The sequence below is a fragment of the Giraffa tippelskirchi genome, chromosome 8 (assembly GCF_054371585.1).
Source record: "Giraffa tippelskirchi isolate mGirTip1 chromosome 8, T2T-mGirTip1v1.2.pri, whole genome shotgun sequence".
Taxonomy (NCBI): domain Eukaryota; kingdom Metazoa; phylum Chordata; class Mammalia; order Artiodactyla; family Giraffidae; genus Giraffa; species Giraffa tippelskirchi.
The window spans coordinates 150775485-150789549 of NC_137282.1; the positions used below are offsets into that span (position 1 = coordinate 150775485).

General features: G+C 41.5%; 1 protein-coding gene and 1 long non-coding RNA gene across 8 annotated transcripts in view; both read left to right on the top strand.

The window, feature by feature from the left end:
- Nucleotides 1-4465, top strand: part of MBOAT1 (membrane bound glycerophospholipid O-acyltransferase 1) — a 106846-nt gene extending 102381 nt beyond the window's left edge. For 4 of the 7 annotated variants that reach the window (XM_081518072.1, XM_081518071.1, XM_081518066.1 and 1 more), the window contains one exon: nt 3062-4465. In XM_081518072.1, coding sequence (XP_081374198.1) covers nt 3062-3188 — 127 coding nt within the window. In that variant the 3' untranslated portion in view covers nt 3189-4465. Of the gene's footprint in view, nt 1-1003; nt 1055-3061 lie in introns of all 7 variants that reach the window. The other 3 variants (XM_081518070.1, XM_081518069.1, XM_081518067.1) reach the window with 2 other exon arrangements.
- A 5986-nt stretch (nt 4466-10451) lies between these two features.
- Nucleotides 10452-12720, top strand: LOC145516673 (uncharacterized). The gene is made up of 2 exons (XR_014061638.1): nt 10452-10602; nt 11162-12720. It is a non-coding gene; the product is annotated as an uncharacterized LOC145516673 (long non-coding RNA).
- The last annotated feature ends 1345 nt before the right edge of the window (nt 12721-14065 follow it).

Consider the following 14065-nt stretch of genomic DNA (forward strand, 5'->3'; position numbering starts at 1 on the left):
CTAGAAGAAATGGTTAAATTCTTAGAAAGGTACAACCTTCCAAGACTGAACCAGGAAGAAATGGAACAGACCTGTTCAATTTCAAGTACTGAAATTGAAACAGTGATTAAAAAAAATTTTCCAACAAATAAAAGTTCAGGACCAGATGACTTTACAGGTGAATTCTATCAAACATTTTGAGAAGAATTAACACCAATCCTTCTGAAACTCACCCAAAAAATCACAGAGGAAGGAACCCTAATGTGTATTGCAGTACTGTTTACAATAGCCAAGACGTGGAAGCAACCTAAATGTCCATCAGCAGATGAATGGCTAAAGAAGATGTGATACATATATACAGTGGATCCCCTGGAGGAGGGCGGGGCAACCCACTCTGGTGTTCGTGCCTGGAGAATCCCCATGGACAGAGGAACCTGGTGGGCTACAGCCCATGGGGTCGCAGAGAGTCAGACACGACTGAGTGACTAAGCACATTACCCAACCATAAAAAGAATGGAATGATGCCATTTGCAGCAACACGGATGGACCTGGAGGTCGTCATACTAAGTGAAATAAGCCAAAGGCAAATACCATATCACCCACACGTGAAATCTGATTTTTAAAAAATGATACAAATGAACTTATGGACTTATTATGAAGTTGAAACAGACTTACAGATATTGAAAACAAACTTACGGTTACCAAAGGGGAAATGTGGGGGCATGGAGCATAAATCAGGGGCTTGGGGTTAACGTACACACACTACTATATATAAGATAGGTAACCAACAAGGACCTACTGTATGGCACAAGGAACTCTACTCAATATTCTGTGATAACCTGTATAAGGACAGAATAATGAATATATGTATAACAATCACTTTTTCACACATTTGAAACACATTATAAATCAACTATAATCCAATACAAGGGAAAAAAAACAGTGAAGTTGTCTTAGTTCAGGCTTCTGTGACTAAATACTATAGACTGGGCGACAACAGACTTTTTTTCTTTTTTCTTTACAGTGGTGGAAGTTGGGAAGGTCAAGATCAAGGTGCTAGCAGATTTGGTTTCCAGTGAGAGCTCTTTCTGGCTTGCAGAAGTCTGCGTTCTTGCTGTGTCCTCACATAGAGAGACTGACGGAGACAGGGACAGCAAAAAACATGGGTTGAGGGACAGTGAGAAGGACACAGAGACAGCTCACATGCTGATTTCCAGTTACTTTCCAGGAAAAGCACTAATACTGTCATGGGGACCCCACCCTCATGGCCTCTTCTAAACCAAATCACCTCCCTCAGGCTACTTCTTCCAATACCATCACTTTGGAAGTCAGGATTTCAACATATGTATTCGAGGAGGACAGAAATATTTAGAGTAGAACCCTTCTCTAAAACAATTTTCAAAAATGAAATCTAAGTTGTCTTTAACTAGATAACGCTTACTAAATTCAGTGTATAAGAAGGTTAGAATTTGTGTAGGAGTTTTTGTAGATAGCAAACTCCTTGAGAGTAGAACTATGCCCTATTCATCTGTATATCTGGACACCTAGTTTAGTGCTAGAACGCTATATAAAATGTTAACTGAGTTCTTCCATAATAAAAAAGATGAAGGGTTCTTTAACATTGGAGAGAAGTATGAAATGTCAGACTAGGTTACTAAACCTTCCTGGGAGGTTGACAAGAAAATTTTAACCCCTTGACTTCCAGAATATTTGATTGTAGTCTAACATAACTGCTCTAGTGCAGATTTGACCACATGTAAACAATCCAGGCAAAAGGCAAAAACAAAGTCTGTTTTAGGAGAGCAGACTTTGAAAGCTGGAATTCCCTATGCCTTGGATGTGCCTATGAGAATCCTAATTTATACTTGCAGAGCCAGTGTGTTTCCCTGTTGAACTGTTTTTCACTCTCAATAATGTCCTGGTTTAAATAGTAAATCAGATGACCACTCACCTGTGGCTGTTCACCCCTCTGCTGGCTACATTGCTACTATTCTGTCTGTATTGGTCTTTTCCATTCACAGAAGAAAGGGTGGAGTCTTTGTCTTTTTATAGATCCCAGTTTAATCCTTCCTGCATTCTAGGCTGGCTTCCCATGTGACTCAGTGGTAAAGAATCCCCTGTGATGTAGGAGATGCGGGTTCGATCCCTGGGTCGGGAAGATCCCCTGGAGGAGGAAATGGCAACCTACTCCAGTATTCTTGCCTGAAAAATTCCATGGACAGAGGACCGTGGTGGGCTGCAGTCCATGGGGTCGCAAAGATGACTGATGAGTGGAGCGTGCACACACGTAGTACATACTTATTGAAAGAAGAAAAGGCATGCTTGCTTCTTCTGGAGCTCTGGACTATTCTGTAGCCCTGACCCTATGATCACAGAAGCTGGGGGATGAGATTGAAATCAGTTGTGGGCCTCCTGCCCCTTAACATTATTTTCTTCTGCTCTTCAAAAAGCACTGGAGAAACTAAGTTCAGATTTTCCAAATGGATATACAGCAATCATATAAAAGCCTATTTACTTCATTCATTGATGTGTACAGATTTACTGAACATCTACACTGTGCCCGGTACCACACTTAGGCTGTAAGTCCACAAACCTCAAAAGCAAAACGTGTTCTAGTTTGGATAAAAATTATTGAGTTACAGAGTAGGCTTTTGAAATCTAGACTCTTTGGGTTCATAATGTCTACAAGAACCCCTGACACTTAATGGAGCACATTGGCTAAAGTGTCAGTTGCGTTTGTGTTTGGGAAACACAGGGTAGGGCTTGAATTTGAATTCCGTGCATCCTGATACTCTTAATATGGTGAGTTTCTAGCTGTGGGGTTAACGCTCTTGATCCGCTTATAACATCAGTGGGATATTACCATATGTCTGTAGATGGGCTAGTTCGCTTGCTCTGCCCAGCTCTGGGATTTTGGTCCATCCTTGGCCGCTCAACCACTGTAGGGAGTTATCTGTGGAGCAGATCAATGCAAGCCTGAGGACGGTCAGGTCCGCCAGTGCCAAAGGCTGATGTAATTGCTTCCTGTGACATTTCCCATGTGTATCCTCATTTGAAATACAGTGTGTGTGTTTTTTCCTAGGTCTATGTACTTTTACTTACACATCATCAGTCTGCTGATCATTTTATTCCTGCCAATCAAACCACAAGCTCATAATCAAAGGCAGCCTCAGACTCTGAACTCTGTTAATAAGAAAAAAATGGATTGATACCTCCACCAAAAAAAAAATGCTGAACACTTAAGACTGCAAATCACTGGACAGACAAGATAAAGACTCCAGAGTTCTCCAGTGACTTAGAGGCAATGTTTACATGCATTTTTTTTTCTTGTTTTTTTAAGTGCAGGGAGTATTTTTATAAAGCCTTTTTGTACCATTAAATCAGCCATGCCCAGTTGATTTAATATTGTATAGGACATTTGAGTGGCATGAAGGTATGTGGAGAAAGTGCCAGAACTTGCAGAAACAGTGCATTCTGGGCATCTGGGTCTTTGTTTTTCTGGCATGATCTCCAGCCCCTGAAATCTGAATATTGGGAACCTGAGTGTCTGCTCCCGAAGTGAGAAGGGGAAGCTGAGATGACTTGTCTTCCAGAATACACCCAAGATGGCTGTGCCTCGGGAAGCCCCCAGTCTTTTGACTTGTGACATCACGGTTCTCAGACACATTACCTACACTCAGAAGACTTCCGGGGAGGGACCGTGTGAAGGGAGGTCTGCAGAATTCTGAAAACTCGAGGAGCCAAGAGCACCAACCGTGAACGGACACCTGGATGGACTTGAAGTCAGACATGTGCCCTGAAGGCGGCTGTGTTTTTTTCTTTTTCCCCCCCTGAGGGATGTAACCCTTCTTTCTTCTGCAATGAGCCAAGATTGAAAATCAGAAAGTCTCCTGTCCAGGTACAAAAAGGTCTGAGAGGGGTTACTGTACCCCACTGCACAAGTACATGCCTTCCACTTGCCCACACGTGGTCCTGAGAAAACACTCAAATTTCACACCATGAAGGCAGGAGGATACCTTTTTATAATTTTGTAAAAAATAAAGTTACATTCAAGTTTAGGAAGAAGAGGCAGATGTTTCTCTTCTCTCCCCTCACATCTTGGGAGTGTTCATGATCATGGCCATGGTGTTCACTTGGGCTGGTTTCCATTCTTAAGTTTCATAGCTGATTAAATTTGACATTGTTTGAGTTGAATCATCCTGCCTGAAAGCAGAGATTAAAAACGGTTTTCTTTTCTTTTCTTTGTCATGAATGTGCTGTGGCTCCTTTGGGAAGCTTCTACTGGGTGATATTCTACATAGGAGAAGGAATTGTGGTATTAAATGTTATGGAAAATAATAATAATGATAATAAAACATGCTATAATGTTGTATTTTCAATCAAAAACCTTGGGAGGAGAGAATTTGTTCAAATAAGATGGTAAAAAATTAGTTTGTTACTAAATGAATACTGTGTTTCTATATAAAGGAAATATTTCTGAAAAGCACTGCTTATTGTGTCAGTAGCATCTTGCCATTCTGAAGCGTGTGTATGCATTTTGTGTGTGTGTGTGTGTGTGTGTTAACAAATGTGTACAAACTTAAAGGTCTTACTTGCTTAAAATTTGAGTATGATGTACTCAAGCTATACTTTATGCAGGCGCTTGAATGATTTTGATTTTTGGTTGGCTTTCTGATCTTCATCCCCTTAAGTGCAGCTAGGATTAACTCCCTTTTACAGATGAGGAAACAGAGTCAGGAAGATGGTTGCTAACTGCCCCATAATCACAGACTTCGTGGTTGAGCTAAATTGGAATTCATGGTGGTCCCAGGAAGGCTGCTGGCCATGGGATCTTTCCATGCTGGTGCTTCTCTTTGGACAATAAAATGTGAAATAATGTTCTTGTCCCTTAAAGAGTCAGGGTGGCCCTGTGCTGCTCAGAACCTAAGCTCTAGTCCTGATGTGAGACAGTGGAAGTTAAGAAGTAGCACATTTGGGCTAGGGTAGGAGGCTCACCCAGATTTAACCAGGTAACCTTCTGGAACTTCCCTGGTGGCTCAGATGGTAAAGAATCTGCCTGCAATGCAGGAGACCTGGGTTTGATCCCTGGATCAGGAAGATCCCCTGGCAAAGGGAATGGCAACCCACGCCAGTATTCTTGCCTGGAGAATCCCACGCACAGAGGAGCCTGGTGGGCTACAGTCCATGGGGTCACAAAGAGTTGGACATGACTGAGTGACTAACACTTCTTTCAACCTTCTAGCAATCCTTCTTAGTTGTCCTGAAAGGAATCTTAGTGGATGCGGGGAGAAAAGTTAGCTGCCTAACATCTGTCAGAGTCTGCCTCCAACAGGAATATTTTGAGGTACAAGACCAAAATACATAATCTTGTACACTAGCAAAAATGGTATATATCACCATTGGCATCGAGTATGTGAAATAATCCATCTTACAATGAAATCCTTGAACTTGCAACCTGATTTATGTCTGGGTTTCACTGTATTTAAAGTGTCTTCATTTCTGAGAGAAGAACTTTGGTGGCGAGAGGAGAGTTCATTGTCCCTCTGCTTTGCAGGGACTCTGCCAACCCCAGAGTCCTGGGCAAGTGGGGACCATTGGTTCCCTAAGTGACCACCCAGAATCAACTATTCATTATGGAATAAAGTCAAGCCTGTGGAATCTGGGTTTATAGATTGTGTGTCAGACAATGCTAGGTCCTGGGACACATTTTTGATACTATGAGGCTTTACTCAGTAATAAAAGGATAACACCTTGAAGAGCAATGCATACTTTTTTCCCCCGAGAACATTTACCCATAGAAAAAAATTTCAATTTAAGACCCATATTTAGATAGAAGATGGGGAGTATTTCTGTTGCCGTAGAGTTCCTAGTATTTAGGTATGACGTAAATCAAATCCTTTGTGATTATACAGTGGAAGTGACAAATAGATTCAAGGGATTCAGTTCAGTTCAACTGCTCAGTCGTGTCCGACTCTTTGCAACCCCATGAACTGCAGCACGCCAGGCCTCCCTGTCCATCACCAATAGCCGGAGTCTACCCAAACCCATGTCCATTGAGTTGGTGATGTCAGCCAACCATCTCATCCTCTGTTGTCCCCTTCTCCTCCTGCCCTCAATCTTTCCCAGCATCAGGGTCTTTTCCAGTGAGTCAGCTCTTCACATCAGGTGGCCAAGATCTGATCAACTGCTCAAAGAACTATGGATAGAGGTTTGTAACATTGTACAGGAGACGGTGACCATAACCATCTTCAAGAAAAAGAAATGCAACAAGGCAAAATGGTTGTCTGAGGAGGCCTTAGAAATAGCTTAGAGAAGAAGAGAAGTGAAAGGCAAAGGAGAAAAAGATATACCCATCTGAATGCAGAGTTCCAAAGAATAGCAAGGAGAGATAAGAAAGCCTTCTTAAATGAACAATGCAAAGAAATAGAGGAAAACAACAGAACTGGAAAGACTAGAGATCTCTTCAAGAAAATTAGAGATACCAAGGAAACATTTCATGCAACGATGGGCACAATAAAGGACAGAAATGGTATGGACCTAACACAAGCAGAAGATATTAAGAAGAGGTGGGAAGAATTCACAGAAGAACTACACAAAAAGATCTTCATGACTCAGATAACTACAATAGTGTGACCACTCACCTAGAGCCAAGACATCTGGAGTGTGAAGTCAAGTGGACCTTAGGAAGCATACTATGAACAAAGCTAGTAGAGGTGATGGAATTCCAGCTGAGCTATTTCAAATCCTAAAAGATGATGCTGTTAAAGTGCTGCACTCAATATGCCAGCAAATTTGGAAAACTCAGCAGCAGTCACAGGACTGGAAAAGGTCATTTTTCATTCCAATCCCAAAGAAGAGCAATGCCAAAGAATGTTCAAACTATCGCACGATTGTGCTCATTTCACATGCTAGCAAGATAATGCTCAAAATCCTTCAAGGTAGGCTTCAATAGTACATGAACAGAGGACTTCCAGACAAACAAATTGAATTTAGAAAAGACAAGAATCATATCAAATTGCCAACATCCGTTGGATCATAGGAAAAGCAAGAGAATACTAGAAAAACATTTACTTCTGCTTTGTTTACTATGCAAAGGCTTATGCGAAAGCCTTTTCCACAACAGACTGTGGAAAATTCTTAAACAGATGGGAATACCAGACCACCTTACCTGCCTTCTGAGAAACCTGTATGCATGTCAAGAAGCAAGTTAGAAGCAGACATGGAACAAGGGACTGGTTCCAAATTGGGAAAGGAGTCCATCAAGGCTGTATATTGTCACCCTGCTTATTTAACTCATATGCAGGGTACATCACGTGAAATGCCGGGTTGTATGAAACTCAATCTGGAATCAAGATTGCCAGCAGAAATATCAATAACCTCAGGTATGCAGATGACACCACCTTTATGACAGAAAGTGAAAAGGAACTAAAGAGCCTCTTGATGAAAGTGAAAGAGAAGAGTGAAAGCTGGCTTAAAACTCAACATGCTTCTCCTTAAGGGCCAGTCACCCTCTCGTTTACCCTCTAACAAATTTCTTTTTCTTGCCTGAAAAAAAAATTCAGCATTCATAAAATGAAGATCATGACATCTGGTCCCAACACTTCATGGCAAATGGATGGGGAAGCAATGGAAACAGTAAGAGACTTTATTTTCTTGGGCTCCAAAACCACTTCAGATGGTGACTGCAGCCATGAAATTAAAAGACACTTGCTCCTTGAAAGAAAAGCTATGACAAACCTAAGCAGTGTATTAAAAAGCAGAAACATCACTTTTGCCAACAAAGGTTCATATAGTCAAAGCTATGGTTTTTCCAGTAGTCATGTATGGATGTGAGAGTTGGACCATAAAGAAGACTGAGCGCTGAAGAATTGATGCTTTTAAACTGTGGTGCTGGAGAAGACTCTTGAGAGTCCCTTGGACGGCAAGGATATCCAACCAGTCAATCCTAAAGGAAATCAACTCTGAATATTCATTGGAAGGACTGATGGTGAAGCTCCAACACTTCGGCCACCTGACGCAAAGAGCCAACTCATTAGAAAAGACCCTGATGCAAGGGAAGATTGAGGGCAGGAAGAGAAGGTGGTGACAGAGGATGAGATAGTTGGATGGCATCACTGACTCAATGAACATGAGTTTAGCAAACTCCAGGAGATAGTGAAAGACAGGGAAGCCTGGTGTGCTGCAGTCCTTGGGATCACAGAGAGTCAGGCATGACTGAGCAACTTAACAAAGAGTTTCGAGTTATCCTAGATGTATTATACATTTAATACATATGTGTTGAGTTGATGAGCTTTAGGTATAAAAGAGACTGCCGGGAGCCAGCCCACGAGATCCCACCCATTGAGCACGGCTTCTCAGGACTCAGGGATTCTCGGAAGGCTGCCTCAGCGCTCACCTTAAAGATATCTTTCTGATGTTTACTATAATAAACCTCTTCCTATTTTCTGTGACTTCGGCAAAAGGCCTTTCCCGATTTCCTTCTAAAATAGATCATTCTGAAACCTCAAATCAACAAGGCCCCTGAATGGTAGCACCCTAAATAAAATTATCTGGGATATAGAGTATGCTGATCTAAATTCCTTTTGCTAACATATTAGTTTGTTTAATAAATAAGCCTGTGCCTTTGGAGCTAATGTGCATAACTGCTCCTTAATAATAAAACAGCATTGAGAGCCTCCGCACAGAAAGCCCCTATGGGCAAAAAACCCTTCGCAGGAAAAAAAGGCTTGTTAGGAAATATAAGAAATATTGCTTTATGAAACTGTTACTTAGTCTATATTTACTCACTATGTTTTTACTCTTAACATATTTAGCCTATATAGTGAAAGCATAATAGTTAAAAATTTATAAAAGTTTGGCTTTAATACAAATAATAAGACAATTGTTGATTTAACTGATGATTCTTACTTGGAGCTGACCTTCAGCTTGCTGTTCTTTGACTTTATGGAACTGCATTCTTTTCTGTTAAGCTCAAGGCATAGAGTAAATTACCAAAAACAGGTTTTACCTTGAAACTTCCTATTGATAAATTCTTTCCTGTTGTGCCTGATACAGAAGTGTTCTGACTGATCAACCCTTATCAATGGAGAGTCACAAGATGTTAGCAGGCCCCCAGGCCGAAAGATGATGTAAACAAAATGAGGCTTTTGGTAACTAAAAACATGCAAACGGTTTCGATGAAGGTCAAAACTGCTGGCCTATTAAGCTGAATTGATAGGCCCATTAAGCTGAATTCATATGCCCATTAAGCTAAATTGGTATGCCCACTAAGCTGAATTGGTATGACTATGCTTTACATTTGTTTCTATGTACCACAAAAAATATAAAAGCTGTCTTAAAAACAATAAAGTTGGAAGACACGGGGGAGACACTTGAGAGACACTTGGAAACGCCGAGACTCGCTGTGTCTTCTGATTCGTATCGCCGACGCCGTCCATCCTGAGGGAACCCCTGGACCTGCTGGAGCTGGACTCCAGCAAGATACATTTTAGGGTTTTTTTTTTTAAAGGCCAGATCTAGTCATCAGTGAAATGGGAATCAAAACCACAGTGAGATAATCAACCTCATGCTAGTCAGAATGGCTATCATTAAAAAGAACACAAATAACAAATGTTGGTAAGAATGTGAAGATAAGGGAACCCTCATATACTGTTGGTAGGAACGTAAATTGGAGAAGCTGCTGTAGAAAACAGTATGAAGATTCCTCTAAAAACTAAAAATAGAAGTACCATATGATCTAATAATTCCACTCCTGGATATATATTCCAAAATAACCCAAAACGCTAATTCGAAAAGAAACATGCAATCCTTTGTTCCTAGCAACCTTACTTATAATTGCTAAGGTATGGTAGCAACCTAAGTGTCCATTATCAGATAAGTGAATAAAGAAGATATGGTGTACATACACATACATATAGAACATGCATACACACAATAGAATACTACTTAGCCATAAAAAAGAACAAAAATGTTGCCATTTGTAGTACCATGGAGGGACTTGGCATTATGTGAAGTGAAATAAGTCAGAGAAAGATAAATACTGAATGATATCCCTTATACGTGGAACCTAAAAAATACAACAAACTAGTGAATAAAACAGAAAAGCAGAAGACTCATCGATACAGAGAACACACTAGTGATTACCAGTGGGGAGAGGGAAGGGAGAGTCAACTCAGGGATATGGTGGAAAAGGGGTTATTATGGATTATATGAAGTAATGTGTGTGAAACTTTTGAAAATTGTAAAACCTTAAAGAATCTTTCAGTTAAAAACGATCTATTTTAGTTTTAAGGTTACCATACAGAAAATAAACATTAGTCAGTAGCTGCAAGGAGAAGGCAACGGCACCCCACTCCAGTATTCTTGCCTGGAAAATCCCATGGACAGAGGAGCCTGGTGGGCTACAGTCCATGGGGTCGCTAGGAGTCAGACACAACTGAGCGACTTCACTTTCACTTTTCCCTTTCATGCACTGGAGAAGGAAATGGCAACCCACTCCAGTATTCTTGCCTGGAGAATCCCGGGGTTGGCGGAGCCTGGTGGGCTGCCATCTATGGGGTCGCACAGAGTCGGACACGACTGACGCGGCTTAGCAGCAGCAGCAGCAGTAGTTGCAAAGACTCAGTAAGTATTTCAGCCTGAGATTTTGACAGGCTAAGAGAGAAAAAGGCAGAAATTGGGAGAAGAAAAGAGGAACTGATGGGTGGTCCCAGAACAGGTGTGGGTGTGCCCCCCGGACTGTGCAGGCTCAAGCAGAGGGCCCTTCTCCACACTGGCCACACATTACAACCACAATAGGAAGTTTATAAAGAAGTGATCGATGCCCAGCTTTGTGAGAGACTGTATCTTATTTCTCTTCTTGTCTCCAGCCCTTGGCATAGTGCCTGGCAGGTAATGAAGATTCAGTAAGTGTTTGTTGAATGAATGAAGGATTGAATGTATTAGTTTAATGCATCATTGGGTTTGACAGTTTTGATGGAGTTTTGTGCTGGGAAACATCTTTTCTACTTTTCAGAATTAGTTTTTGAAATAAGGGCATGTGTTTTCAGGGAATTCTGAAAGCACATTATGTGAAATAATCACTCAGGTAGGCAGTATACATAGTCTGAACCCACCACCACCAACCCCCACCATGATCTGCCCATCCATTAACTACTGTGTTCACTTATTTATCAAATGTCAGGTCTGGCCACATAAAGGATGCAGGTACAAGATGCTGAAGACCCATTCTCTGCCCTTGAAGAGCTCACAGTGGGACCAGAAAGACAAGATCCAGAGCATGTGCTGCGGGTTGGAGGGATCCCAGCATTCCAAATGGCACAGTGACTGGTTGCGGTGTCCTCGTTGTCCTGTAAGTTCAGAGCCACCTCATCTCTTGGTGCCTGAAGGTTGCCCAGGAGAGCAACATCACCACTCAGCAGCCTCTTGTCTGGATGTAGTGAAGCCTGCCCTTGTTCTGAAACTGGATGTTATCTTTGCAACAAACCAGTACCAGTTAATGCAGTGACCGCCCAAAGGAGCAGACTGTGCGTTCCCAGTTGCCCACAGAGGTAGTGGGGTGGCTAATCCAGCCCCCAACCCCGAAAGATCTTTCGTGAAAGTTCCAGGCTCAGTGAGTGATGCGATGAGGCTGAGGAGGAAGGATGTTTGCTGAGAGAAGGCTCAGCCCACCTGAGCTTTGTCTAATCCCTAAACTTAGGCTAGGAGCTCCAGGAATGATTGCAGGCTGCCACCCTTGCCACTCCCTCAGGCTCCAGGAGAGAAGCTACTGCTAACACCATCACGTGCTCTGCAGGCATGCATGAGCTACCCCTGCCACCAAGAACCCCAGGACGGGACCAGTTGCCTCATCTGCATACCCCCTATTCAAGGGGAAGATGACCAGCATATGCCAAGGAAAGAGGAGGCAAGCATCCACACTCAAAACAGCCCTTGCACCAAATATATTAAACCCTCACAAGCTACATAGAGGCGTTCCCATATATAAATAGCCTTCTAAGACCACAGTAGATAATTGTTTCTCTTAAACTCACAGAGTAAGAGAAATATAAGCAAAATGAAGAAACAGAAGAGCCACTCCCAGTTAAAAGACCAAGAGAATTCCCCTGAAAGAACAGTGAAACAGACCTCTTCAGTCTAATAGACACCGATTTCAATAAAGGAGATAATGAAGATACTGAAGGAGTTAAGAAAGATGATTGACAGACATGCAGAGGAACTGTAAAATGAAACTGGAAACTATAAAGAGGAACCAAGGAAAATTAGAAAATTCATTTGCCAAGATGAAAGCTGAGCTAAAGGCAATGAATAGCAGGATGATTAATGCAGAAGAACAAATAAGTGACGTGGAAGATAGAATATTGGAAGTCACTCATTCAGGACAGTAGACAGAAAGCCAAGTGAAAAAAAAAATTATATAAATTAACTTATTTACAAAACAGACTTACAGACTTAGAGAACAAATTATGGTTACCAGACGGGAGGTGAAGGAAAGAGATACTGGGAGTTTGAGATTGACACGTACACACTGCTATATTTAAAATAGACAACCAACAAGGACCTACTGAATAACACAGGGAACTCTGCTCAACATTCTGTAATAACGTAAATGGGAGAAGAATTTGAAAAATAATAGATACTTGTTTATGTATAGTTGAATCACTTTGCTGTACACCTGAAATTAACACAACATTGTTAAGCAATGATATGCCAATATAAAATAAAATTTTTAAATGAAAGCAATATAAGACACCTATGGAATAAAGTGTGCCAAACTATACATAAGAGGCATTCCAGTAGGTGAAGAAAGAGAAAAGGGTATTGAGAATGTATTTGAAGAAATGATGGCCGAAAACTTCCCAAACCTAAAGAAGAAAACATATCCAGATACAAGAGGCACAGAGGGTCCCAAACAAGATAAGCCCAAACAGACCTACACCAAGACATATTCTAATAAAAATGGCAAACATTAAAGAGAGGATGCTAAAGGCAGAAGAGAAAAACAAAGAGTTTATTACAAGGGAACCCCCACATAAGGCTGTCAGCCAGTTTCTCTACAGAAACAGTTGCAGGCCAGAAAGTGAGTGGCAAGATATATTCAAAGCCCTGAAAGGGAAAAATCCACTGCCTAGGATACTCTACCTAGCAAGAAGATTATAATTTAGAATAGAAGAAGAGAGAGAATTTCTTGGATAAGCAAAAACTAAAAGAATACAGCAATACTTCAGTTCAGTTGCTCAGTCGTGTCTGACTCTTTGTGACCCCATGGACTGCAGCACGCCAGGCTTCCCTGTCCATCACCAACTCCCGGAGCTTATTCAAACTCATGTCCATTGAGTTGGTGATGCCATCCAACCATCTCATCCTCTGTTGTCCCATTCTCCTCCCACCTTCAATCTTCCTCAGCATCAAGGTCTTTTCCAATGAGTCAGTTCTTCACATCAGGTGGCCAAAGTATTGGAGTTTCAGCTTCAACATCAGTCTTTCCAATGAAGATTCAGGACTGGTTTCCTTTAGGATAGACTGGTGGGATCTCCTTGCATTCCAAGGGACTCTCAAGAGTCTTCTCCAACACCACAGTTCAAAAGCATTAATTCTTCAGCACTTAACTTTCTTTACAGCGCAACTCTCACATCCATACATGACTACTGGAAAAACCATAGCTTTGACTAGACAAACCTTTGTTGACAAAGTAATGTCTCTGCTTTTTAATATGCTGCTTAGGTTGGTCATAGCTTTTCTACCAAGGAGCAAGCATCTTTTAATTTCATGGCTGCAGTCACCATTTGCAGTGATTTTGGAGCCCCCCCAAAATAAAGTCTCTCACTGTTTCCATTGTTTCCCCATCTGTTTTCCATGAAGTGATGGGACAGCAATACTAAACCTATCCTGAAAGAAATACTGAAAGTGTTTCTCTAAATAGAAAAGAAGCCTCATATTAGGAAGAGAAAATCACAGTTGGAAAGCAAGTCACCTGAAGAAACCAGAGTGCGCTAAGTTGCTTCAGAAGTGCATGACTCTTTACAACCCTATGGACTGTAGCCCACCAGGCTCCTCTGTCCATGCCATTCTCCAGGCAAGAATACTG